Below are 27,067 nucleotides of genomic sequence, written 5' to 3' on the forward strand. Positions count from 1 at the left end.
AAAAAATGCGTTGTGCGATATTATATTATTAATAGTATCAAGAGTTAATCCATTATTTATGATAAGGTGAGAAAATCTAATAACGATTATACTTGCTTATTCGATTTTCATAATTTATTAGCGTGATTAAAAAAGTGAGTATACTACATTGTAAACTCGTAGATAAACTTAAAACTGCTGCGGACTATTACATTAGTGAGATTGTTTATTGTATTCAAATATAAAGTATTAATACTATCATATCAATATTTACAAGTAGATTAAGCATTATTATTTAATCTAAGGTAGCTTTGCAGTATTGTATACTGCACATTAAAAATGGTTATAAGTCTATGGAATCACATTTTTTGTATATTGCAGCCTAATCGAATAAAATTCTATTATTTTTGAAGTGCTCTGCATTAATATTAAGCTTATAATTTTATATATATATGTAATATATATTATAAAGTTTTTATGATACATAATTTGCTGTTATTAAAATCGAACTTTAAAAAATATTCAAAATATTTAAAATAATTAAATTAAGATTATATAACTGAGTGTGAAAATAGCTTGGAATCTATCTTACTTTTATAATTAGAGTAAAGCATAAAGTTTGGAGTAAATAGATTTTACACTTGAAATGTTAATTTCAAGGTAGAGCACACATAATTGAAATAATTCTTTTATAGATTGAGCCAAATAAATTGCTAAACTGGTGGATCTTTACCATAGTTTTGATAAAGTTTTGGACTCTCTTGTATGGAAGAGGCAGAACTTGGTATATCAGGATGTTGAACTTCAAGAGTCGGACTGGGAGAAGCAGGCTCTTCCTCCACCGAAGTCTTTTTTTCTCGTAATACAGGTGGAACAAAGCTTTGACCGGGTGCAAGATCTCTTTTGGGTACTTCGTACTGATTCGAGGAAAATTTTATGAAAAAAAAAAAAATAATTTAATAATTTTATTAAAAAAGGTTATTATTTGTGTGCGTATGTATTTGACGTCAAAACACCGTTGTCTTTTAATAATCTTACTTTAGGTTTTGATGATGGTAAAGTAGCTCCTGTAACCAATCCTAAAATGCTGATAGCCAAACCACTGAGTTGAACTGCGGCTAAAGGTGATAATCCCCTTCTAACTAAACCTAAAGCTAATAAAGCAGCTTGTGCTAGAATTGGAGCAGCTCCGGCTGCACTTGCAGCTGCACCTGCTAATTGGCCACCTCCTACGCTTGGGCCATATGCAAAACACAAATTATGTCTATCCACCTGGATTTGAAATAAAATTAAGTTTATCATTGACTTATAGGATAATTAATTGAATAACGCACCAAGTGTTTGACGACTAAATATAATAACCCAAATGGTGTAATTAGAGGACAAGCAAGGCTATAGACAGTAGTCATTGTGAAAACAAGAAGAAGCCATGCATAATGTGCACCCAATGGAAACTCCCATAAAACAGCTTTTCTGACATGTATTCTTTCAGCTCTGCTTCGCGCAATGCAAAGACGAAAAGTGTACAGCGCTAATTCGGGAAATCGCACTAGTTCTAATCCAGTTCCAAGCAATGCTGCTGTTATTACATAATTTACAAATAGTGCACCCTGAAAAATTAAACATTAAAGTAAATCAATAATTAATATTGAGATGTGTGTTGTTATTTTTATACTTTTTTCTCTTTTTATTTTACCTGGTCAGGTAAAAAAACGCATTCCCACCGCTCTGTATTATTCCCAGCATGAACTGTCCAATCTAGAAAAGCTTGAGCGCTCGTTAATCCTAAACTAGGAAGTATGAGTACCATAAGCAGTAATAGCGACAAAGTCTTTCTCATGACAGCGCGATTCATGCTGCTCCTGGTCCAGTGTCTGACAAGGGATTCACTTCTTGCAACTAGCACGGGCATCAAAGCAGCAACGCTCACCAAGAGTAGCGTTGGTAGAAAAGTAGATAGAATCGGGCCTAATTTCTTAATTTCTCCCCTTATTATGAGATTATTTACAGCAGTTACTACAATCTTAAGATGAAGTACAAATTGTAGTTATTAGTTAACTTTACACGAATGTAAGTAAATCTTTTAATACTTACAGCTGGTGTAGTTAGAAAAAATAAAACAATTGCCAGTGATAAATTTATTAATACTGCATTCAAATACCAACAGGGTCTTGCTATACTTAAATTTTCCCAGAAAATATCAGAAGGAGTCGGTGCATAATCTACAATCCATTTCACACTGGTAGCAGACCTAAGTTGTTTTCTCATTGTTCTAGCAGTTCCAGGTGTACCTTTTCATTCATACCCATTATTAAAAGTTTAACATTTCAGTATTTAATAATGCCTATATATTTATACCTAGCGTGACAAATGCTACTCCAAGTGGTTTTTCCAGTGCTACTTTTTTCTCTTCCTCCACTAAAGCTGTTAATCGCATCTCTTCTTCTGCATAAAAATCGTGTGCACTCACTAATTTCTAAATTAAATAAATTTTTATTAATACCACTCGTACTTTTGTATTAATAATCCTTAACACTTACTTTCTTACAACAGCATCCAACTATTTGACCACATGGATATGGGTACATCAATAGTGGGCCCTTTCGCCTCATATAATTTTCACAATAAAGTCTTGCTTGCTCGGCGCTGTCTCTTTCAATATCTAATGCCGATAAACGTCTGACGTCATAAGCTAATGTAATATCTTCTACTGTTAAGGTTGCGAATGCTTCTCTAAAAATAATGGAAATTATGCAATTAATGAAAAAATTAATGATAATGTGTTAATGCTTTGTGCAGATAAAATATTACTTGAAGTAATATGAAAGATTTTCAACATTGCACTGGTGTTTTGGTATATCAGTGATTAGCAAAGTTCTTGCCGCTAATTCTTCACCCGGCCGTGCATCACGTACCTATATAATTTTAAGTTTATTATATATAATTAAAAATATAAGTAAATATATTCAAAGTACCTTAATAGGTTTACCTGCTTTAAGAAACGTCTCATTATATAGGCTCCAATCGGTAAATAAGATAGAATTAATATTGAGTGAACCCACATAAACGAAGAGTTTGGATCAAGGTTTGATAAAGTTGTATGGCCAAATGAGGCAACATCCCCTTGCATATTTCCATGGAAATTAATTGGTAATGCTATACCAATTGACACAATTAACATCAGTCCTGTTAATACAATTAAATAACGTTGAAAAGAAATATATAAAAGGCCATCTGGGCCAGCACGTTGCAGTAATTCTGCATCCCTTAAAAAAATGAAAAAATATTAAATTTTGTAATATATATTTCCATAAATAATAAACTTTTGACATTTACATTGCTTAATACTTACGTAACTCGAAATGCTGTGACAATCCATGAGAGAAAACCTCTATCTACTTGAGACAATTGAGAATTTATAGATGCCTCTATATATGATATATCGTTTTCTCTACTATCATTATTGCCATAGAATAGATCCATCCATCTATCATTATTTTTCTGCAATAAGGCCAGCCGCCCGTAATTCCAAGCTTTCTTTCTCAGTAGACCAAATAGTATAACTAAGCACTGCAAAGAATATTATGTAAAGCAGAAATTTAACAATATAGTATCTCAAAGATACAAAGATAGTAAACTATGGGAAATTGAGTGCTTCTTTTCATATTACAGTGTAATAATATACAGATTTTGCAAAGTAAAAATAAAAAAGTTAGCTGAAATATAACTAAATCAATTTCCCATACTGTATTAATATATACAATAAATTTTACCAAAAATCCAACAGCATTTAATAATAAATTATCAGGAATCCCTTTATAAAGATCAGTTATGATTTTGGTATTTGATCTGCGTACTGGTGGTATGCATTGGTCAGGAGTTGGGGATTCATATAAACGTAAACTGTAACATTAACAATGGTTGAAACTAATATTTATGTTTCATATGCCAGTACAGTTGTATGTATTTTCAGGCTTATTTTTCAATTAGAGTAGGAAATATGTAATAAATAAATTTTAAAGTATAATATAATTACATTATGTCAAATTTTGAAAGGTATCAGCTATTGATATGCAAAATGTAATACAATTCTTTTGTTAGATTTACATTATAATTGTTTTGGTTACCTTAAATAATTTTCATCCATTGTTGTTTCAAGCATGATAATTAAGATATATTGAGCAAAATAAGAAAATTCATATTAGTTATATCATGTGTCAATTGGCACACATCTCTGACACATATGCTCCAAACCCTTCAACCTCCAATAAAACGGTTTAACTACTTTGACTGGCCAGCCTCTGCTAATCAAAAACGAACAAATGTATAGTGCGTGATGCATGTGTAAGTGAAGAATTGCAGTTTTACGATTTTACTTGCAATTTATGAAATCTTTAATTAATATGATTATTATTAAGACTAAATCCTAACCTTATCAGATAAAGAAAACGTAATTCAGTCTCTGCTTAGTCAGTTGGATTCATTCTGATTTTATTCTTTGTTACTTGAATATGGTTGGCAACGACCTCCTTATCCTATTGTGCTTTACAGTTAAATACCACGGCGATTACACCAAACATCTAGCGAAATGAACGATTTCTAATTTGTTATTATCGAAAGTTGTGTTGAATCATCGAACAAGAAGTTTATGATTAATAAATAGTTTTTGCTTCCTCGTAGAATTGTTCGTGTTTATGCGTTTAATACTGCAAACCCTGCAAACTTAGTCTATTCAGTATATACTGTTTTAAAGTATAACTAAAAATGGTTGTTTTATGTAGATTGCAATCTTCGATTAAAAGTACTACGCTTTATTATCGTTAGATGCTGTAATTCAAAGTTTAAGTAAACATACAAACAAAGGAAAAGTAATGGTAGTAAACACAGATAAGATCACAATGATAATAACAATAATAATTATCTGGATTGAAATTCAGGTATTCAGTGACATTCGTGATGATTTTATTCAACATTTTGAAAATTTTTCAAGCAATGTTTGTTCTATACTTAGCTTTTACATACCTAAGTAACAAGACCTATAATAATAAATAAATTAGAGTAGATTTAATACATTAATTAAATTAAATGTAAATTACAAAAATATCAAATTTATCATCATTCTTATTATAACAATGATAAAGTATATAATAATACATTTTTCAATAAATAGAACAATTAAATCATTTGATTATATCCTGCTTGAAGAAAAAAGAATTAAGGATGGATATTGTTATTTTTGTCGGTAGGAATCAATCGGCTGTAAATCACCCGTAGTAATTGAGTCGATGATCCACGTTTCTTTAATTCCATCTTTACCGACGATGATTTTTGAATTTTGTGCACTCTCTGTTATTCGACCGCCTGCAACTTTTATTAAATTTTTTAAAACGTCACAAGGAGGTGTGGTTTGATTTTGTACATAAATCAAACCACAAGTAGCAAACAGCTCTGGAACAAAGGCTTTCCCGAACAATTGCCGATCTCGACGGTTTTCCTAAATATTCAAATTGAAAACAATGCATTACAAATAAAGTATTTTATGAATCTAAAGATTTTAAAATAATTTCTTAATCTCGTTCCTACCGTAACAGCTTTAGAGAAATGGGCCAACTCATATGGCTTTGGATCTATCCATTCTTCATTTTCTAGTGATTTTAAAACCCATTCTAAACTTAGAAGCCAACAACCTCTTATAATTCCAAACAATAAATTAATTGTTCTTACACCAGAAGAAATAACGTGCGTAGTTTGTTTCGTCACGTTTTGGTCAATTTTTGCACTTCCTAGATGTTTTACTACACTTGTTACTAAAGCCTTATCCCTTCAAAAAAAGTTAACAAAAAAAATTATTTATAACGTAAATAATAAATAAAAAATGTATTTTTCTATAAAAGAATTAGTTTTTAAATGTACCCTTTTGACAAGCCTGTCGTAACAACGACTATTTTTTCAGATTTTCTTTTATGCCAGCTCTGAGTAGGAATATTTTTATTTTTTTTAAAATCATCTTCCGTGCTTTTGGCAGATCGGTTATTTCTGCTTCTATCAGCTGTTATCTCTTCTAGTAGATCGGGCTTTGCAAATTTTTTTATAACTATCTTTTTACTAACAATTTTTCTAGGTTTACGATCTTTTTTAGTTTTTCCCAGTAATTTTAGATCTATCTCTAAATTTTCTAAGCTACTAAAATCTTCTAAATTTCTTTTACTGTTACTTCTTAAATTTAGCTTTATATTATTTTTTACTGGTTTTGATAAGTTTCTAAATCTCTTTCGAATTGTAGGCGCTTTAGGCGAAAGTGATTTTTCTTGCATCGGAGTCAACGATACTAGCTGAGAGTTGCTTCGAAGCGAAAATAATTTTCTACGGTTTCCTTTTTTTGGATAATTTTCTTGGGAGTTTTTATCTTCACTTTCATTAGTAGAATCTGCGATGATAACAGATGGTTGCATCGAGTTTGCAGCAGACTGTGTAAAAGAATCGCCCAATATAATAGTATTATGTTTAAGATTGTCCACTTTAGATTGTGAAAAAGGTTTATTTGTTTCTTTCAGAAGGTTCCTGCAAAAACCAAAAATATTAGTACTCAATCTATTTTGTTAATATAATTTACTTACATTGAGCTTATTGGGTGTAGACATTGAGAATCTTTAGCCATATTTAGGTGTGTCTCACTTTTTAAGCGGGAAAGAAAAAAAGTGGACCTTGAAGTTGGATATGGTGTGGGTTCTACAAAGCTAGGTCCTTCGATAAGTTTACCTTCATGTAGTTTATCATGTATACCATTAAAAGAATTGGATTTTGTGATTTCTTGATGAGAATTATTCATATTTCTATGTATAGAAATACTCCTTAACCTCTTTGATATAGGAACATTTTCTTGGGAAGGAGTATTTGGTTCCTGGATTTGATCTTCACTCACTTTAGTTTTTGTATTACAGTTATTCACAGTTTGCATGTGTATAGAATCCACTGATGTGTTAACATCCAAAGATGAATCTATCCTTTCCTCCTCAGAATTTTCATTTTGGAGAACATTATTCAAATTAGTTACATTTTCCTTTAAAGCAATTTCTTTGGCAGACATGCTATCATCTTCCTGCATTGTATCAATAGATGTATTTACTTTTAGAGATATGTCATTATTCCTTCTACTATTTTTTATTTTTATTACATTGTTTTTGTTATGACCTGTTTTTAAAATGGTAATCTTTTTCTTTAATATAACATCTTGTTGAATTTTTAATGCTGCTGGTGTTTTGATATTACTGGGCGCATTATTGGTGATCTTAGCTACATCATTACTTAGAAAATTATTTTCAATATTAGTAAGCTCCATTGATATTGCTTTATTTATAGTTTTCATATCTGCTTCTTTTTCATCAATATTTTTTATACTATAACTAGAATGTGCTGCTCCTTTTTCAGTAGTTTTCTTACTTTCTTTTAAATAAGCTAAACATTTTATTGGAGTTTCCTGAAAAGTATTTTCATTGCCTAGAGTACTGGAGATCTTAGATAGAGCCTTCAGTGCATATGGTTTAGCGGATGATATTGGTGTTGAAAACTTGTTCTGTTTTGCTTTCACATGTAGCGATGTTCTATTAGGTATAGTTAATTTATAATTTTCTCTGTTACTACCTGATAAGATTGGACTACCAATAGTAATAGAATGTTTTGAGTTGGAAGATCTTAATACTCTATCAACTGTAAATAAATTGTTTGTTTTCTTAGATATGTCAGGATGGGTTGTATTTTCATTTGAGAATAATCGTTTTCTTTGTAGCATTGATTTTTTTTTGGAACCACTATTATTATTATTAGTTTTTGGGGTAGAAGTAAGAATTTGAATGGTGTTATTGCCTTCCATAATATCACCTTTTAACGTGGTAATTTTTTGTTTTTCTCTTTGACCCTTTAATGGTTCATTAATTCTCTTGTGTAAACACTGATCACTCTGTACGCTATCTAAGATCATTGATGTTTTTATTAAAAGTTCATTATCTTGGTCAAATAATGATTTAGTTTTATTTAAAATAGCAATTTTCAACTGCTCCAAAGTATTATTTAACGATTCTTCTTTGTGCTTTATGTCAATCAGTTCAGAGTTTAAATTTTCTGATGATTTTACATTGATAACTTTATTCTTTTGATTTCTGAGCATTCGGTTTTGATAAGGCGATGCCCTCTCTGATACATCTTGTCTAGACAATGATTTTTTATTATTTAAATACACTGTTTTGTTACTATCTAGTTGAGTTCTTTTAAGAGAGCCATTTCCAGAATCATTACTTAAATTAACAGCTAATGAGCTGCGTCTGTGCTTCGAACTATCATCATCCTCAAAAAGTAGCTCTCCCTGTTTTTGCTTATTGAGAGTCGTCATGTTTCATTCATATTTTATTTGTACGCTTGTCAAAATAATTGTAAATTTAAGTGAGACGCACTACACAGACGCACTAGACTCACTACCACAAAACATGTTCTGACAAGTTTACTTACTCTTCGATTCGGTTCATTTCGGGGCCTTCGTTCGGAGACTTTCGGAGACTCCATATATTTTCCCAAAATCGTATCTCTGGGAGTGTTAGTTACCACATGTCGGTAAATAAGTTACAAGAGACAACTTCATATTTTATTATGATATTGTATTTTGACGAGAGCGAACTGGATAGATAGTTGCATTGAAATAATGCGAAAATTTGAAGGTGTATATATAATTATTAATAATTTCAAACTTTCGAGATATAGAACGATGTTTGAGATACCTGTTGTAGGTAAATCTTTCTCAATAAGTGTTTTGCTGAGATCCGTTCATAAATATATAAACATAAATACATTTATATAATATGAATGAATGATAATCGTGCGATATAAGGTATCGTTGAAAGAGATAGAATTATGTGAGATTTAAGGCAGCAAATAATAATATTTTTGAAGAAAAGAGAAGCAGGGATTGGGGGAGGAGAGTGCTTTTAAAATTTCAATGTAAAGTTATTTCGTGAGGCGTAAAACCTAAGTTCCTCATGCCTTAAAGAAGCATTTCGAATTTGCAATGCGACGAGAGTAACCGTCACAGTAGCAGAAGCCAGCATTTCTGATCATAACCCGTGAAAGTTTTGAGACTGTATTAAACTTTATATTATCCTTCGCCAGGGGAAAGGTTTATATATGGTTTTATAGTAGTAGCTTGCGTCCATATCGCCCTAAAAATTTATGACTGACATTCCCTATCTCTCGGTCACATCTTTTAAACGCTCATTTTTACTTTTTTAATTATTCTTTTCGCTCATAAACGCGTAGTATAGAATACAGAAAAGCTTCGCTTTTACAGTCAGAGGTTTTCACGGATGACTTTATATTATACCAGCGATTGAATTTTTGTTGGAAGATAATAAAACAATATGCAATTCAAAACAAAACATTAATATTTTAATGGCGCTTAATTAAAATCCCTGTCGATTCCATATTATAGTAACACTCGAATATTCGCTTACTATAAATATCTAAGTATAAGTTAAATAAATAATAATAATAATATTTATGCAAAGGCTTTTAAATTATCCACCTATATTTATTAAACAGAAGTCTGTATATGAGATGGGTTTGAATTGAGTTTATTTAAAGACCTCGATGGCTTTTGCTCAGAATCGATAAAATGGCCTGGTACGCTTGCTAAGTTTTAAGCTATATAGTAGACTTTGAGTAGTATATTTAAAATATTACGGAAAAATACTTCTCAGACTGGTACTAGTTTATTAAATTAAATTCTAATCCGCTCCAGCGGTCCATGCGACGTTAGTTTCCAGTTTCGGTACATTTGCCTTCTTGAATCGGCTGAAAAACACACGTGTCAATTTTACGTAAAATAAACCAATAGATTTTGAATCGCTAATAGATAAGATAAAGTCATTGTTATCCGTTCTATCCACGTACACTCTTCACATTGGAACGAATTACGAAAAATCAGGAAAGTTTTAGAAACATTTCAGATATAAGTTTCTCGATACTAAAGAGTGACTGGAGAAATTTAAGATTAGACGTTAAGAGGGAAATTGATACTTACTAGTAGATCACAGTTGGAATGAAAACTACGAGGAAACTGAAGGTTGTTGATAACAAAACGCCAGCTGCTGTTATTCCTATCATTTCCGGGGTAGGAGGTCTCAGTTTCTCTTCCGGCTCCTGTGAATAGTAAAGCTTTCATTGTTGTATATATTCATCGAAGAACAATGGGGGATGAATAATAAGGGGGTGAGAGTCTTTTATCAAAAGTTTTCGATTATATCGCAAAGATTATATATACGAGTATGCGGAATATCGCGCGCTTTCCATATTTCATCTTTTTTTTCATTCAACAAGGACGACTCAAGGTCAACAGAGGGAGACAATGCAGAAGAGAAATGATCGATTCAATGGATTTTTTTATTGTTGCCGGATAAGAGAATCGCAACTTTGAATCATTTCGATCGAGTTTCCACGGAGTAACGGAACTGATTGGAATTCCCGCGGCGCTTTCCACAAGCAGGCGTTAATACTTTAAGCAGTGATAACACAACGAAACTTTATAATCTAGTTTTGGACGCGGACGCGTGCAGCCTTCGCTAACCCCTTCCACAATTATCCCATCCAATCGAACCACCCCCTCCCCCCTCTATACACTCGCGGTTTTCTTCGAAACTTTTCTATCCATTTTCCTCCACCATCCTGCACTGGTGCAACAAAAATACGCTTGGCAAATTAAAGCCCGCAATTTAAAAGTGGAAATGAATTGGAATGAAGATTTAAGGGAGCTGATGGAATTTCGACACTAAGAAATGAACGAAGTTGACTGGGAGAGGCTCGGTGCAATAGGATTAAAGGGGAAAATGGGATATGTCGATTGGACGAGGTTTGGCATCATCGTCGATTCTCATTAAAAGTTTCTACGACACAGCGTCCTTCTTCCACCAAAGCAGCACCTTATTGTTTAACTTGGCTCGTTAGCATCATTTAACCCGAAAACGCAATATCGGCTTCATAAACAGCTTAGTCGTCCGACAATCAGGCGGAATTGCAACTTGCAGGTGCACAGCGTGTGTGCAAAAACTTCACTAGCAGCCGGCGTACACGTCGATTCCCCCGAAATTCCGCTTTCTATTTTCCTTTGTCCCTGTACTCGCGCTCTTGAATATTATAGCACGTTTTTCGATGAACGAAAGCGCGATACACGAGTCACGTAGGTGGGAACAGCAATACTATATATATATATATATATATTGATAATTAGGAAAATTGCAGAAAAAGAGCAGTGAGTCTCGGAGAGAGGGGTTTGGAACGAAATAAATACCTCATTTTTACTGGCACTGGCGCGACAAGCGCAGCAGAAGAGGAAGAGGACGAAGAGGACGCACTTTGTGGCTGTCATCGCGCTGGAGGCCGGACACGTAAATAAGGAAGTTTTTTCAACGAGGGCCTCGCGGTGTTATCAGGCGACCACCATTTTGCAGCGTTGATAATTTGCTCGCTTGACGAATTCGCTGGCTGGCCGCTGTAACCTGCTGTGTTTTCGTGTATTGGTGTATACATGTTGAGCTTATCTTATCCGTTGCAGCGAGGGTACAATGCATGACAGGTGGATGCAATTGGCATTGCGACGTGCTGATACACGCAGATAGGTGGATGGGTGGCCATATATATATATATGTGTGTGTGTGTGTGTGTGTGTGCGTGCGTGTGGGAACACTGGTGCAGAGGTGTATCGCACCAAAGTATATAGCTCCACCACGAATCTCGCACGTGAGAAAACCTATACAGTCGAGGATTACCGCGATCGTTGACTCGTCGAGCCCTTCGGCCATTCCAAGACGACCCGGTGCGATTCCTGGGAAAAACCTTGCCACCAGCCCTTATCTCTCTTTTTCCTCGACGCTTGGAAAAAGATTTTTCATAGCCTCGTCTTTCAACCATTCGATTTACTATAGAATTTAATCTCCGTTTAAAATTTTAACTCACTTGACGAGAACGACTGTTACGTGGAATGTTCGATAAGGTATACCATCGCAATAATCGCCAACAAAGATTATAATACACGTTTCAATGTATTTATCTCAGACTGATAATATTTTCTATATATGTGAAAGTTGGATACAGCATTTGCGAAGATCGACCTGCACAGAGCAGAATGGAGTTTGGTATGATCTTCTTGCATCAGGTTTTTACACCTGCGGTTCAAAAGGCAACTTGCAAATTCCGCAGCTGCAACGAATATAAAGCGATCGATTTCAGTGGGTTTTTTTCTCGCCAATTTACTTTGCAGCCTGGGCCGGACATCGCTTCGTTACCACGCGCCGAGCAAAGCTAACGGGATAACCGTTGAGTTACCGCCGACCTTTTTCTCCCTTTTTCTCTTTTCTATGGCTACCTTTATTTCGCTCTTTGCATTCCCCCATTTTTTTTCTCCCCCCCCCCCCCCACCCCCACCTACCACTCTCATCCGTTTCGCTCCACCCGTGCCAGGCCCAGTTTTCCCGTGAGAACGGCGACGCGCTTCTGCGATATCGCGCAAACAATACAATGAAAACTGCGCGCCAAACTATTTCCCCGTGGATTATTTTAGGCCAGAAAATTCAATGAAAAAATCCTTCTCTCTTCGACTCCTCCTTAAAATCTGCATAGTTTCTTCAACTGCGAATCGCACGCGTGGTCGTGGAAATAAACGTTTGAGTTCGTGACTGGAGAAGGTATATCGCGAGCTCCACTCGAGTCTTTCATCCGATAAGATAAATACGTCGAGCATGGAAGTACGTATATATATATAATAGTTGATTGATTTCCTGGGAAATATTGTAGCTTGAAAATCGTACTTCCTGTTTATTTTGCTAAACTTTTGATCAACTTTTTTTTGCTCCCTGCCTCGTTTGCAAGGATATACACGTGTAAAAGGTTGCTTCTTGTATAAATTTACAATATATTCATACACGAGTTGATTCATGAACTTTTCCACTTCAATGCACTTTTCTGCAAGTGGAATTTTTCATAATCTAGCAGAAGCGTGTTATTTCAAGAAAAAGAAGCACGTTTGGAACAAAGTTCAGCTATCTCCTTGCATTTTTGACCTATTTTGACTGTGAAAATCTATGATAGGTCGAATTAGGAGTTACATTTCATTCTGTTTGCAGAATGGTAGTGGATCAGCTGACACGAGAGAAATTTGGCTCTGTGCAGCTTTCGTGTATATATACATACATATATATCTGCGTGTGGTTGTTACGTCACAGTAACCAGAACTTCTGCATGGTTTCCCTTGGAACTTGCAAGTTCTCTGGGATTTCGTGACTTTATTTTTATATATACGAATGCACGCGGATTCCTTGCTATGCTCTTTGAGTCGGTTACATATATATATATAAGATTCTGTAATCAGGATGGTTCGTGCCAGATGATATTTCAAATTAAAGTACTGTAAGAAGACTATAATAGGTAAAACTTGGGTCCCATTGATCTGCGGTTATCAATTTTCTTCAATCTCGTACTTTCTTGGCATTTGTCACTCTGTATACTTTACAGATTGCTTGTTCGAGTCTTTGGGGAATCGTGGAGTCCGGTAGACGGGAAAATACCAGCTTTCCATCCCATAAAATTTGATAAAGTAAGACGTCCACAGCAGCAGTCGAGGGAGTTTAGTCGTATGCGTGTGTGTGTGTGTGTGCTTATGTGCGTGCGAGTGTGAGAGGGGAATCAAATGTTGTTGATTTAATCCATGCGGGAACCCGGGGTGCGTTCCGCGTTCCATTAATTATTCAATCAATCCGAATCTGACGTGTCATTCCGATACACGAACGCCACTGGGTTACAGCGTTAATGTTATTACCAGCAGTCGCACCATATACACTATATATATATATATATTATATACACGAAGAATAGTCATTTAGAAAAACTTTTCTCTCTCTCCCTCTCTCTCTCTCTCGCACTCCGAGTTCGATTAATCGCGACCGGTATATACTCTGATACGAAATTTACACTTTGTTTAAATTAACACGAAAGTCTCCAGCCGATGATGAATTATGATTGATCGTCGATACGTGCATTGGGTGATTATAAGAAAAACGAGCGAGTGTGCCAGGTAAATCCTATACATCGACTATCGATCTATATACCATCCTCGTTTTTATCCCAGAACATCGCTGATGGCAAAAGAAAAAATTCTACCGCTAGAAACGCGTCCCAGTAAACGGATATGCAAGTTTAAATGGCCACCGGCAGTTTAAATCGCTGGGAGATTTAAAATCTTGGCTTTAAAATTTAAATTCCCTCGAAAATGCTTTAAAACTTTGAGAAAGCTTATATCGTGTGACAATGATATTAATATTAATTTATCATAAACGTTGAGACTTATAGACTCTTTTGTTTATATACACATATATACAGGTGAATGAAAGAAAGATTTTTCGTTTCTTCGACGTATGATGGGGGGGGGGGGGGGTTTGGATGCAGAGAGATTTATGTAAATTCTCGTGATATCGATCGAGAATTGACATTTCAATCCTATCGTTGAAAGGGAATTCCCGATTGGATTTGGCGTTTGCACTCTTGGCAGGATCGCCATGGCTCTTTTTTCGTAATTTCGATTGGACGTGAGATGACAGGGTGAAAAGGGGGTGGCAGAGGGGAGGGGAGGGGTGGTAGAATGCATAAACTTTTTCGTTCTTAAGTTGATCCGCGATCTAGCTCTCACTCGCAGGATATTAAAAGTAGATTAAGATCTTCGACGTCCGGCTTCTCCTTCCGGTCCGCGGTCTTCTTTCCTATATATATATATATAATATATATATATATATAGATCATCCGAGTTACATTATTCAGAAGCAGCGGCGGTGGCGTCTGTGGCGATAGAGCAGAGCGGTGGGGGGAGGAGGCCAGGGCATCATAGAGAGAGAGAGAGAGAGAGAGAGAGAGAGAGAGAAGAACGCCATAATAGGTTTTCGAACACGAGCCCTCTTATAACGAGACGTGGAACTGACACGGTGCCGAGATAATTTGCAACGCGTGCACGCTTATAAGGGAGCTAGCCTGAGACGGGCTATAATAGTTCTATCTTCGTACGATTTCAAGCCAGCCAGCCAGCCAGCCAGCCAGCCACCACTGCCTGTCCAGGACATTAGATCAAATTACTCCGCGTGCCTCTTATTAAAATTGCCTGACCAGAATATTAAAGCGCCTCTCCTTGCCCCCCTTCAACCGTCACTACAATCATCCCCCATCTTCCAGTTAATCTACTACCACTACTATATTCTATTAGCTATATTATTACTCTTTCCGCCACCAACAGCCAATAATTCCCTTATCGAATTTCACACAAGGATCGCGTTGATTTTTCGTCAATCTATATATATATATATAGCTATAGAATTTTGGGCTGAAATCACTTTGGACGAATTATCAATTTATTTGGCGATATATCGAGGCAATATTTAGCAGTGGCTGAAAATAATGAAATCGCGGGAGGCGTATTGTTGCTGCGAGCAAATATTGAATTTGATGCAGTATAATAATTGAATAAAGGGAGCGTTGAATATTTATGCACGGGACTCGCTTACGTGGTACATACTTACGTAAGGTCCGTACATGTATGTATATTGTATAATGTTAGACTGTGGTTGATCCTCGCATTGCAACGCAATATAGCAATATAATTTCCAGTTCGTCATGTGCTGTTTGCCCATATATATATATATATAGTGTAATTCTGCCAGCTTCGCTACTTGTACTGCAATTATGCACAGGTTAGTCTAATAACGCTGCGGGAAGCTGCTGTTCATTTATTATAGCGTATTGTTAGCTGTGTTATATATATATATATATATATATATATATATATATACGTCCTCTCACTCTCTCTCTCTATATATATATATATAGATAATATTAATCTCCACCCCGGCACCCACCACATTCCCCTCTTTTACACCCTCCACCCTGTACCACAAATCACCAAACTTTCAAACTGCTCCATTTTTCAAAATCTCATTTTATACAGTAGACTTTTTATTTCCATTCTTCCGTATTATTAAATGACGCCTGGGAAGTTTTAATTACCCTGAGAGATTTCAGTCGCACCAGCTGCCAGACGAGAAATCAGAAATAGGACTCCCTTGTCGCGAAAGCTTTTTACAATTTGGTAAATAAACGAAAACTGTCGTAGGAAATACTTTGAAATATAATTCAGCATGAATATTGAATTTAACAATGAAAAATTAAATGAAGCTGTCACTTATGCACTCGAAGCGGAGCTATACTATTTGATTCGAACATTTCCTTTCGTAATAATAACCATCAGGAACATTCGGTATAACGAGAAAAGATTTTTCATCGTATAACAAATCCGAGTAAAGGGGAGAAGAAGTAGAGAGAGAGAGAGAGAGAGAGAGGGAGGAAGTCAAGTTTTTCTTGTTAAAATTAATATTCGTCGCTTTTATCAGGCAGGACGAATAATTCGTTAAGCACAGAACGAAGCTGGCATCGACTGGCGAGTCGAGATATTCCTGAAGGAAAATACATTTGACGTGGACGCTTTGGATGAAATGAGATCGAGAGACGTTGAATCCTGCAGGAAGAAAGTTGGTGGCCCTGAAAGGATCGAGAGGATCGTGTGTGATGGGTCCGGACGGAGGCTCCGGCTCGTACGGATGGGATGAAAGTTTGCGAAGGTCAAGTTGGACAAGTAGGGGTGGTCTCCGTTGTCCTTTTTACCAAGGTATTAGGGGAAAAATCAACGGCGTTGTCGGCAACGCCCGAGTTCTTTCACGGTGATTTGTTTCACTTTGCGGCTCTTGCCCCATCCTCCACCCACTTCCGTCTCTTTTTCGGCACTCGTTTAATCTTCGCGGCCCGACTCCAATCCTACCATTAGTCTACGTTGTGTGCTCCAACGGCTCTAACCTTTTTTTCCCCTCGCCCCTGCAGTCAACCGGTAGACTAACGGTCGACCGATACAGCCTTTCGGAATGCGCAAGAACCCACCGAGTTATTTGTTTCGTCGGTCTCTGCCAGGACACCGTGAATCATCGTCGAAACATTCTCTCCGATACACACCCTCTTTCTATTTAATCGCTTCGCCAAATTTCTCTCCTCCGAACGCTCTGTCTCTCTAAAGAAATACTGTATATACCTTCGCGTCGCGTGGAACTTTCATTCGTGCGGAGTGTAGACGTTGGGACCAGTGACGTCATCGTTGCATGGAATAATCGACAGACTCGAAAATACTGGTACGCTATCGGGTAAGACGGAGGGGGGTAAATTCTGAGACGTATCGATAAGCGTGCGAATGGAGAGAATTGGAGGTGGATGAAAAATATCAGCGGGTTCGTGCAACGGCTGTAAACGTGCATCTTCATGGGGCGTATAAATTTCTTTTATGGAACAGTTGTTGATCAAGGCAAGAATAGTGTGGTACACAGGACCCTCGGCGTTTCGCGTAAAAACGAACAACAACTTTAAACTCTGCGATGCTTCGAATTCTCCCTCCCCCATTTCCATCTTCAAAACACACGTTCACGTGCCAAGTAACCTGCAGTTTCGGTCTGCCGCAAGTAATTTTCCAAAGTAGATCCTTTGGCTATTTAGAGGATCTCGTTGTGGCATCGGTAAACTCGCCTGCGTACAATTGAAATTCGTGTTAGCTGCGAAATGTTTCTCGTTATGTATAGATATACAATTTCTATATATATACTCGCCGTGGTTTATAACGATTAAAAAAATACAATTTTTGTATATAATTTCAACAAAGCTTTCTTTTACCATGTAATAATGTGCACGTTGCAAAAGCCACCATTACGAGCAATATTGCCTCTTTAATTCAAACGAATAACCCCCCGACTATACATCCGTCTTTTCGCTCATATTTCCTGCTCCCATATCAATTTTTCCCAAGCCATTCATTTTTTTTCCTTTTTACCATGTTAGAGCGAGTAGTAATTTTCCATGAATCCGTCGACTCTGCCAATTACCCTATATTAAATATACACGTATATAATATACCTTTACAGGGGTACGTATATTAAATTATTATGATAAATCCATGATAACTTAACGTAGCAAAAAATTCTTTTGATGCCCTGGTTGATTATTCATTATCATATCTCTCGTTATCAGTGGCTTTAATTTCTGTACTGTAATACGAGAATGAGTCTGACGTTGGAGCATCATAAGCGAGAAGCATTTTGTGTTATATCGTTAACCAGGTGCAGCATATACATATACACACACAATCCGAGCTTACCTGCAAAATATGGCTGTCCATTTTTTCAGCGTTTGTCAGGTTTGTCGTCTTTCACGCGGCTCCCCACAGTTATATTCTCCAATTTCACGTTGACGTGCGTGCGTTTTTGCTTCTCTTTGCTCGGCACGCTGGGAAAATGCCTGATGAATGCAGCAACGACGGCTGGATAAGTCCGGTAAATCTACGTAGACGCGCGAGTGGTAGGGAAAGGAAACGGGTGAAAACGAAGGATTCGTCTTCTGTATACGTATAGAATCGCGCGCGCGCGAGCACACATATATACATACAGAAGTAGAAGTAGAGGGTATAAAACGTTGGTGGAATTTTTAGAAGGCACGGTGAAAAAGCTGGCCCTTCAGCTAGAAAGTGCATTGGATGTTTATGAATATACAGCGTTAGGCTGACGCCTGCTTCTTTTTCCACTCGCAGCTGACAGGATTTCAAAAGTCATTTATCTCGCGGCGTCTCCTCTTATTGCTCCTAAAAGGAATAAATGAAAGAACCACGGCGTAAGAACCTGATTTATGCATTATCTCATCACTGCATTATGACCCTTTTTGCGGCGATTCGTATCGAACGTTTCCCTTACACCAGAGTCGGTACAGTCAGTGTTGAAAGTTCGAGGAACGAGGGGTGTGGTATACAAGCGTGTGTTGGGCAGTTGTGAATTCCACAGTATCTCAACAATAATATATATATATATATATATATATATATATATTTGTAATAAATATATCGACGAGAGCGTTCTCTCAGGAGGGACTTGTTAGAGGGAAGCATAAGGGGTGGGAGGGGAGGAGGGTTGGAAATCAATTGTAAAATGTTTAGGGAAATTAGAGGGTGGGGTGGTGAGCACGAGGGGATGCAAAGTGCATCACGGCTATGTTTATGAATAGAGAGGTTTGCCTGGAACATCTGTTGACTGGCGAGAAGCGTTCGCGCCAGTCGAGTCATCCCTACGAGCGAAACGTCCATTCGAATTCGTCTCACGCGCTTCCTCGGACGTGAAAGTAACGTTTCTCCCGGAGTAATTTATGGTTTGCGCTAGTACACGCGCATGCGCGGACCAACCAGACACACGCGCGCGAGAGAAAGATTCGCTAGCGCTATAACTTTGCCATTCACCTTCCATTTTCCGTCCTCTGTCTATTTTTTTTTCTTTTATCACCCTACAGGATTGAATTTTTCATCGTGGTCCTGTCTCACCGAAATCCCGATCCTTATTTCATTCTCGAGGTAAAAAATACGGGAAAGGAAGCTTGGTAAAATCCTTCCATTAAACTAATATTATCATATTTCAATACTAATTTTCTTCAATCTCTCTCTCTCTATCTCTCTCCTTGTTTGACCAATAGCAATGCTCAAATAAGGTTACTATTTTATTAGTTCCAACGCTTTTCACACTCTCGCGAGTTTCCCGTCAGAGGCGCTCTCTTGCGAGAAGTTCTGATAATTCTTTGGGTCTAAAAGCAATCGGTCTTGTTCGTCCGGGGCGTTTTAATGACTTTTATACTCTGGTGCAAAGACCAGCTCATTTCTCGTCGTCTCCACCTTCCACTTTCCACTTGGATCGGTCGCTTTATCTCGCTATTGCTATCGTATTTCGATTGCTGGCCTTTCGAAAAACATATATATATATATATATTTAAAGTTTTCCTAGCTCGCCGAAGAAAATTGCACGTCTCTCCGGATGGTGCATGAGCGAAAGAGTCGGGCCAGGATCGAATCGAATTAAATTGGCGATCGGTAATTTGGGGATTTTCGAGGAATCGTTTGGCTCATGGGAAAATGTTACGTAAGGGAAACGATAGGAGTAGCGTGTGCATTTTCGAGGAATGACGTTGGTGCAGCTTGGGCAATGACGCGTGTATAGCTCTGATATTGCTATACGGCGAGATCAAATTGTGTTCAAACGCAATTAAGTGTGCTTGCAGATCGATTTACGCAATAGCTACACGCGTCATTAATGAGTCGAATTTCGAAACTGCTCTCGCGTAGAGATTTTCCACGGTGCCTTGTTACAGCGTAAATTGCATCGTACTCTCTCCCCGACCCTCCCCCCCTCCTCTCCTCCACCGATCTTCCTCTTATCCTTCCCGGCAAGCCTCGCTCTCTTATTTCTTCTCATCGTCTCTCCCTCTCCCATTTCCTTTCCATCCAGCCGATCCCTGCCTTCAGCATTATTGATATACTCTGATTTCTCCAAATATATATATATATATATATATATATATATACACACACACACGTGCAATCTCTGCAAACGAAAATCGTCCGACTGTATTTTCTATAGCCGATGACGTCACCGCGCTACTATCTCGCTCCGAACGCAGCAAAAAGCCAAACGAAGAAGATTTTTCGCTTTATTTTTATTCCATCGTCGGTTCCGATCCTCTCGGCTATAATTCGAGCTTGTACTGTAATTTCTGGTGTGAATTGTCAATTATTCCCTGTAAACGACTATACGGCGTACGTGATACGTGTGCGCGTGTTTTATATATGTATATGTATATACTGTATAATACATCATACTATTAAGCGAGCTTTTACAACGTTAAACATGAACGCGCGATTAGTGAAATTCCTGAAGCGCGGAATTATGCACAGTATTTTGCGAGACTTATAATATTTCGTAAATTCTGCTGCTTGCCGGAGCCGATCGATGACGCGATAACATAAATTTCGTCGAGTTTTAGCTGCACTTCAATGATAGATGAAATCTAGTATGCTCTCGCGAATTCCTCGGTAAGTAAAATGCCAAATATTTCAACGTTCCCGTGAAAATTGGCGAGATTGACTTGGTGGTTGTGGAATTTGAAAAATATTTCAGGGGACGATTGCTGAGAGAAAGAACGGACAGAATTAAATCATCAACGATTTAATGTTATTAAAGATCTATATATATAACTATAGTAAACATGTATAAAGTATATAGGAACAAGAATAAACGCGAATAAAACGTTAATCGTATATAAAAATAGAGAATAAGAAGAAGAAGAAAGTGAAGTTGTCTTTGGTAACAGGTGACGTCGAAGTGGAATTCAGTGTTAGTTGCGATCGTGTTGTTGGTGTTGATGGTCGTTTCCGTGACTGTTGTGCACGTGGGCATGAAATCCATGTTTGTCGGCGCGATACTTCACGGTCCTGACATTACCACCGGGCTCCTTCACTGTATACTCTCCGACCACATCCTTGCCTGCGGGAGTAAAACAGAGAAATTCTTAGGTTTTTTTCTATCTCTCTCTCTCTCTCTCTCTCTCTGTCTGCTCTCACTGGCATACGACAAAGTTTAACAACGGTGCGCCAGTCTGGCCACAAGACACCGCCCCCCCCCTCCCCATACCCACTGCAGGTCCCAAGACACAATTTCTTGCTTGGCAGAGACGCGGATTGAGATTTATGTACGATTCGCAGGACAAAAAGCTTGCGCGCAATAATGGCAAAGGGGAACACCATCTTCCTCAAGATAATCATTATGTCTTTCTTTGGACAACGATGCTTCTCCTATAGCACTGTCCAGAAAGCATTCGTTACACCGGTTGTATATAATAATGAAGTTTTGCTGGAGATTCTTTCAAATTAATTAAAAAGTCGATTTTTAGGGATTCACCCAGAAGGAGTAACCGCGTTATTTCTCGTATTTCGAACCAGCAGAATTATCGTAATAGAATTGCAATCAGTCATCTAGTTGTACTTGAAAGACGCGTGACAACCCTGTGTAGAGGAAACACGTAATTACTTCGCGTTTGCATAATACTATACTATGTTCATTATGTCTACTAGAACCCAGGTCTATCAGGATGAAGTTAACGCGCCAGCTAATTAGTCGAATGTAAGCAAAGACGCAAATATATATATATATATATATATAGGTACTGTACGCCTAATCGATTTTCACTTACGATCGTCGAACATTGAAAATTTCACTCCTCTCTCACGATTCTCACCAAGCTTTCCGTCTTTTCGCATTTTTAGTGTACAAAAAATTTCTACTTCGCTATGTAGGAAAAAATTCATAAATTATTCGCCATTCAAATTGGCACAGTTGGATAATTATTTTAATATATACCGAGTGGAGCAGGCTATTAATGCTAACAAATTCACATTTAAAAATTAAGCAGCTACTGCTTCGAGCCGTGCAGTGATAAAAAGCTACTCAAAGCGATAGTTTAATTAATCTTATTATGCGACTTTCTAGCAATTTGTATTTAAAATTTTTTGCAAAGCTTTGCTCTGTGTACCTATATACCCAAAGCTACACAGATATGACAGCTACGTTAGTTTAAGATAAATAAATAAGCCTCGAGTTTGTGCTTTTGCTCGTCGTTATTAATCAATTTGGAGTTTTATAAGTGAAATATGGATATAATTGCGTGATACTTTTTTATTCCTTTTGAAGGTCGAGTTTTTCAGTTTAACAGGATAATTATTATCGGGAGAAGCGATGTTTTCATTTTAAACTTATGACGTATTTACCGTCTCTGTGTTCCTTTTGACCGTGGTAGTCACCAGTGTGATGGTCCTCGATTCCGTAGGCAAATTCGTAGTGAGGATGAGCAACGTAGTCGTAGTCCTCGTGGCCGTGCTTATCCGTCCAGGTGATTTTTTCAGCCTCGCCGATCACCGGACCCTCGAAATGTTGAAAAGAATGAGCATGCCCCTCAGCTTTGCTGCCCTTCATCCACGAAAACAGGAGAACCAACAGCAACGAGAATTCCTGTGAGGCAAATTATTAGACCTTCTTAACTTCCAGGCTTAATTACTGTGTAACTTTTAATTGTAATCCCGACAATTGCTTTTAATTCAACCCTGCCACACTAATGATGTCCTTGAAGTTACGGGTAAATTGTGTTTTTTTTTAACAATTGGACATTCATAAATTTTAATGACAAGTTATTGTTAATAATAAAAACAATAATCTAAGAAGATTTCAACTCACTTTAAAAGCCATGTTGACCAAAGAACGATGAAACTTTCCAGCGTGAGATCAAGATCGATCGTTCGGACGGTGGATCAAAAACTATAACTGTATCGATCGAACGAAAGTCTTTTATAAGCCCAGTTTTGTGTTTTTTCATTGATCTCCATTGGACAACGGAGGACATTGCAGAATTTCAATCGATCCGATCGATTCGTCGACAATCGTGATCGCTGAGGCCTAACCGAGTTCATTGGATGATTCTGTTCCGGTCAGAAGGGCAACTGAAAATGGGTAAAAGTGAATAACACAGTTGGATTATTTCACGCGATCAAATTGCTTTGCACGATTAACCTTTGATTTCTTTTAAAGCCGAAAAAAGTGTCAAATATTTCGATCCATCGAACTTTCGTTCACGCAGACGCACCCAATTAGATCCGTTCGCGTAAGAGAGTGTTCCAGACCGGAGGAATTTGCTTTCATAAGCAAAACAAGAGTGGGCGGGAGATATGCTGGGTAATTTTTCGGTCTATTGCATTTTCATGCTAAGTAAGTGCGGGTATGGGAGAGAAATTTATGTTGACAGTTTGTTCGGGAAAAGGCGAGATTTTTCGTGGGTTCGTTCCTTATTAAGAAAAACTTTGCTTCCGTTTACTCTTATACGTTAAAGCTGTATATATAATATCTATAGGAGAGTGGAGGGGAGGGGAGTAAATTTTCTGGCACACGATGTGCTGCAACGACGGAAGTGCTCGAAGAGGCGCTCGGCTTTTGAGTTATGATACTTTTTGAGTGGAGGAGTCGCATTGTGAAGGCACATCCGGCTTCGGCGTAATATCCAGCTAGCTCGATCTCAGCTCAGCAGGGCTCGTCGGCTATGGCTATAAATTTGTCTTAAATAAGATTTGCCAGTGACGTTGGAACGAAATAAAAAGAAGGAATCGACCAACGTCCAGTTTACGCCACTTTTTCACTCTCGTTCCTCTCTCAGCCCCAATAACACTCGACTATAAAACCTCTCGAGTGGGCCTTCCAACTTCCATCAACGATCGACGCAAATTTATCTTACCAAAACTCAGCACTCTTATTGAATTTGCATTCTTCACGGGCCAATGGCTCGAGCCGTTGGCGCGCGCAACGCTCGATTTTCGAGCTTCGAGCCCGCTGATAGATTCTGCTTTATTCAGCTTTATTTAGCTTTATTTACCGCTACTACTAGCCCGCCGTTCGCTGCCACTCGTAAGAAAGCAATTTCCAAAGGGTTGCTTTTCATTTTGCCCAAAGTCCTCTGCAAACTTGCCGACTCTTTGCTACAGGATCGACCAACTTGCTGCGCACCGACGATCAGCCGAGTGGATCGGATTTTCCAAACATTTCGTCGTGATCCGAAAGCAGTCTATGGTTACTCCTCTTGGGTAAACTAAAACTGCAGGAGCGATGATACTGGACGACCGAGAGCCTATCCATCGTCTGGCACGATTTCCAACTTTTGGGATTACAGATTTTCATTCTCGACCCTCTAATTCCAAATTAAACGAGGGTGCAGTTGTTTTTCAGCAGGAAGCACCGGACAAAGCTGTATATATAACGAGACAAATTGGCTAAAGCGATATATAAATCACGCTATTCCATTTTTCTGTGTGTATTCCCACACACGTAGGAATTCCACTGCATTAACGATGGCCCTTCTCCCTCCTTTTTTCGTTCTTAGCATGATTCGGTCTTGCTTCACCGAGCATGCACACTTATGTAAAAATACATTCCCAAGAGTGCACGAGTTTTTCCACGTAGGAGTATATACATATACATACACACTACGCATTCATTCATCTGTTTTCTCTGTATACGTGGATGAAGCACCGCGTACACTGACTAGATATTCTCATTTGTAGCACTTTTATTCGAAATGGTATAACAAGTATTAATATATGCTATACATGATCGTTTACACGAGTATCTGCATACGCATATTGTGCCTTTATCGAAACGTTCGTTCAGCGGATTGGATATATATATATATATATATATGTAGCTCTCATTTTTACAATAAAGAAAAAAAAGAAAATAAAAGAGAGAAAAAGATTGTACGAGGGGATAAAGTTGAATCGGGATAAAGAAAGGGGTTAGAGAAATTTGGATAAAAAGATCCTCGTGCAAAACGAGTTGGCATGGTGTGTGTTGAAAATGCACGTATCCCATTTGGTGTGTTTCAAGTTTCTTCATGGATACTTTTATATATACATAGAATGGTATGTATAGTAATAGTATATGTAGGTGCACGAAAGCAATCCCGAGGCAATATCGTGAGAAGAAGAGAGGAGTCCCGGGGGATAAATCCAGAGATTAGCGTCGGCTTGCCGTCTACATAACGTGACGCTACGTTTCCGCTGTCCTCCCTCAGCCTTCTCCGCAAACTCGTCGCGAAGGCTATTGTTACTGGCATTGTACGGCTCTGGGACCTCGGATAAATTCCAAGAAGATAGTTTTACTGAGATAAAGACGAATAGTTCTGTTTGTTAGCAAATTTCAAGCTATTTCGTCTTCTAAATCAGTCATTGATTCCCTTTCGTGTTTATATATATAGTGATAGGTAGCACGTATGTGCGACTCTTGTCTCTCCCTTACTAATTCTCAGCCATATATGGCTTTTACCTCTACAAATTATCATCCTCCCGCTATTCCCACAGCAAGGAATGAACGAAAATAAAGCTTTCTTGTATAAATACGATCAGTGCAGATTGTAAGCACAATAATCCACTTCCTACTTACCAGTATTTTCCATTCCATAAAATTTGCATGCTGTTGAAAGGTAAAATTGTACTAAAAAAGCACGGTTCCTTATTACCCTCCCAGTTGCATATATATTACGTGGAATGAAAAAAATTGGTACGGAAGGACTGATTCGAGTTCAAAATTGCCAAGAATCTGTGGCGATGGTTGATCTTGACTCTGGGCATTTTTGTGAAATGTCAAATGAGATATGGCAAAGTTTCACTAGTCGAAACTTATCTTTCTCGTTTTGCAATTTCAACCGCAACTTGGTACGGGGGATTCGTGGGGCGTTAATGACTCGGAGTGGGATTTTCCGGCTCTCTGCTAATTTTCCAAGTGTCTCGATTACGAGCGGATAGCCTGACCGTCGGGATTCCTCGCGTTTCAGGAGCACCGTTAAACTTACGAATCTCTCCGGTCCTCTTCGGGATTAAAATTTCCTGTAAACAGGAAATCCGAGCTCTTAGAGGTTCGAAAGATTCGCTAAATTTGCAAGATTTATGGGTGGAAAGTGGGCATGTCGAGACCTTGGATATTCTTCTGCGAACCGTGGATTACAGCTGCCTGTAATAAACTTTCGACCGTAATGTAAATACATCAGAGGAAACACCATCAGTGTAACGAACTAGCAATTAAATTATTCTAAAGATTAGCTGTAGCTCTCGCGTTCTATATATATATATATATATATATAATCCGAGGCAATACTAAATACATATAACCTCATTACAATAAGTAACTGTGAGCAAAACTGTCAAAGTCAAAAATGGGTTGGCAGCGTAGCAGTAGAAAAGTGACGTCAAAGCGACTAACTTTAGGGCGAAGACATTCGCTGAGGATCGAAGGAGAAGAAATGTAATATTTCGGTATACATGTAGACAACAGAGTATGAGAGATTCTGGATTGCGTGAGCCGTTTTTAATGTTCGAGCTGTCTCATTCGAAAGCTCTTTGAAAACCTTCTTAATATAAGCTTCGATTAAATCATGAAAATGCATAATTCACAGAGATATGTCGATTTAAAAATTGGGACGGTTAAACTTGCTGTATAAGTTACACGGTAGCGCACGAACAAAACATATAATATATGTACTTGCCGTCGAGACACGACTGTCTCTTGATACAGACTTATTTAGG

At 37.7% G+C, this 27,067-nt stretch overlaps 3 protein-coding genes across 4 annotated transcripts; all 3 read right to left on the reverse strand.

Moving 5' to 3' along the window:
* Positions 1-79: 79 nt before the first annotated feature.
* Tmem63 (transmembrane protein 63) lies at positions 80-4,665 on the reverse strand. 2 transcript variants are annotated; one of them, XM_066728079.1, is made up of 13 exons: positions 4,411-4,665; positions 4,107-4,280; positions 3,753-3,882; positions 3,332-3,549; positions 2,969-3,245; positions 2,791-2,894; positions 2,520-2,712; positions 2,338-2,455; positions 2,074-2,270; positions 1,676-2,002; positions 1,314-1,589; positions 1,018-1,251; positions 80-896 (listed from the first exon to the last, which is right to left on the reverse strand). In XM_066728079.1, the coding sequence occupies exons 2-13, from the start codon at positions 4,139-4,141 to the stop codon at positions 693-695; spliced, it is 2,313 nt and encodes a 770-aa protein (XP_066584176.1). In that variant the 5' UTR covers positions 4,142-4,280; positions 4,411-4,665; the 3' UTR covers positions 80-692. The 2 variants fall into 2 exon arrangements, with proteins under 2 accessions (XP_066584176.1, XP_066584177.1); XM_066728080.1 differs by having other exon boundaries at positions 4,107-4,283.
* Positions 4,666-5,023: 358 nt separating this feature from the next.
* LOC136774036 (putative leucine-rich repeat-containing protein DDB_G0290503) lies at positions 5,024-11,459 on the reverse strand. Its single transcript, XM_066728078.1, has 6 exons — positions 11,309-11,459; positions 10,046-10,164; positions 6,597-9,816; positions 5,893-6,540; positions 5,563-5,800; positions 5,024-5,473 (listed from the first exon to the last, which is right to left on the reverse strand). Exons 3-6 carry the CDS (start codon positions 8,363-8,365, stop codon positions 5,210-5,212), a joined length of 2,919 nt encoding a protein of 972 aa, XP_066584175.1. The 5' UTR covers positions 8,366-9,816; positions 10,046-10,164; positions 11,309-11,459; the 3' UTR covers positions 5,024-5,209.
* Positions 11,460-21,288: 9,829 nt separating this feature from the next.
* LOC136774595 (cuticle protein 7-like) lies at positions 21,289-23,192 on the reverse strand. The gene is made up of 3 exons (XM_066729003.1): positions 23,181-23,192; positions 22,718-22,958; positions 21,289-21,437 (listed from the first exon to the last, which is right to left on the reverse strand). The coding sequence occupies exons 1-3, from the start codon at positions 23,190-23,192 to the stop codon at positions 21,289-21,291; spliced, it is 402 nt and encodes a 133-aa protein (XP_066585100.1).
* Positions 23,193-27,067: the final 3,875 nt, after the last annotated feature.

Source organism: Prorops nasuta, unplaced genomic scaffold (assembly GCF_024137725.1).
Source record: "Prorops nasuta isolate Cenicafe-Biocafe unplaced genomic scaffold, Cenicafe_Pnas_1.2 PNAS00006, whole genome shotgun sequence".
NCBI lineage: Eukaryota > Metazoa > Arthropoda > Insecta > Hymenoptera > Bethylidae > Prorops > Prorops nasuta.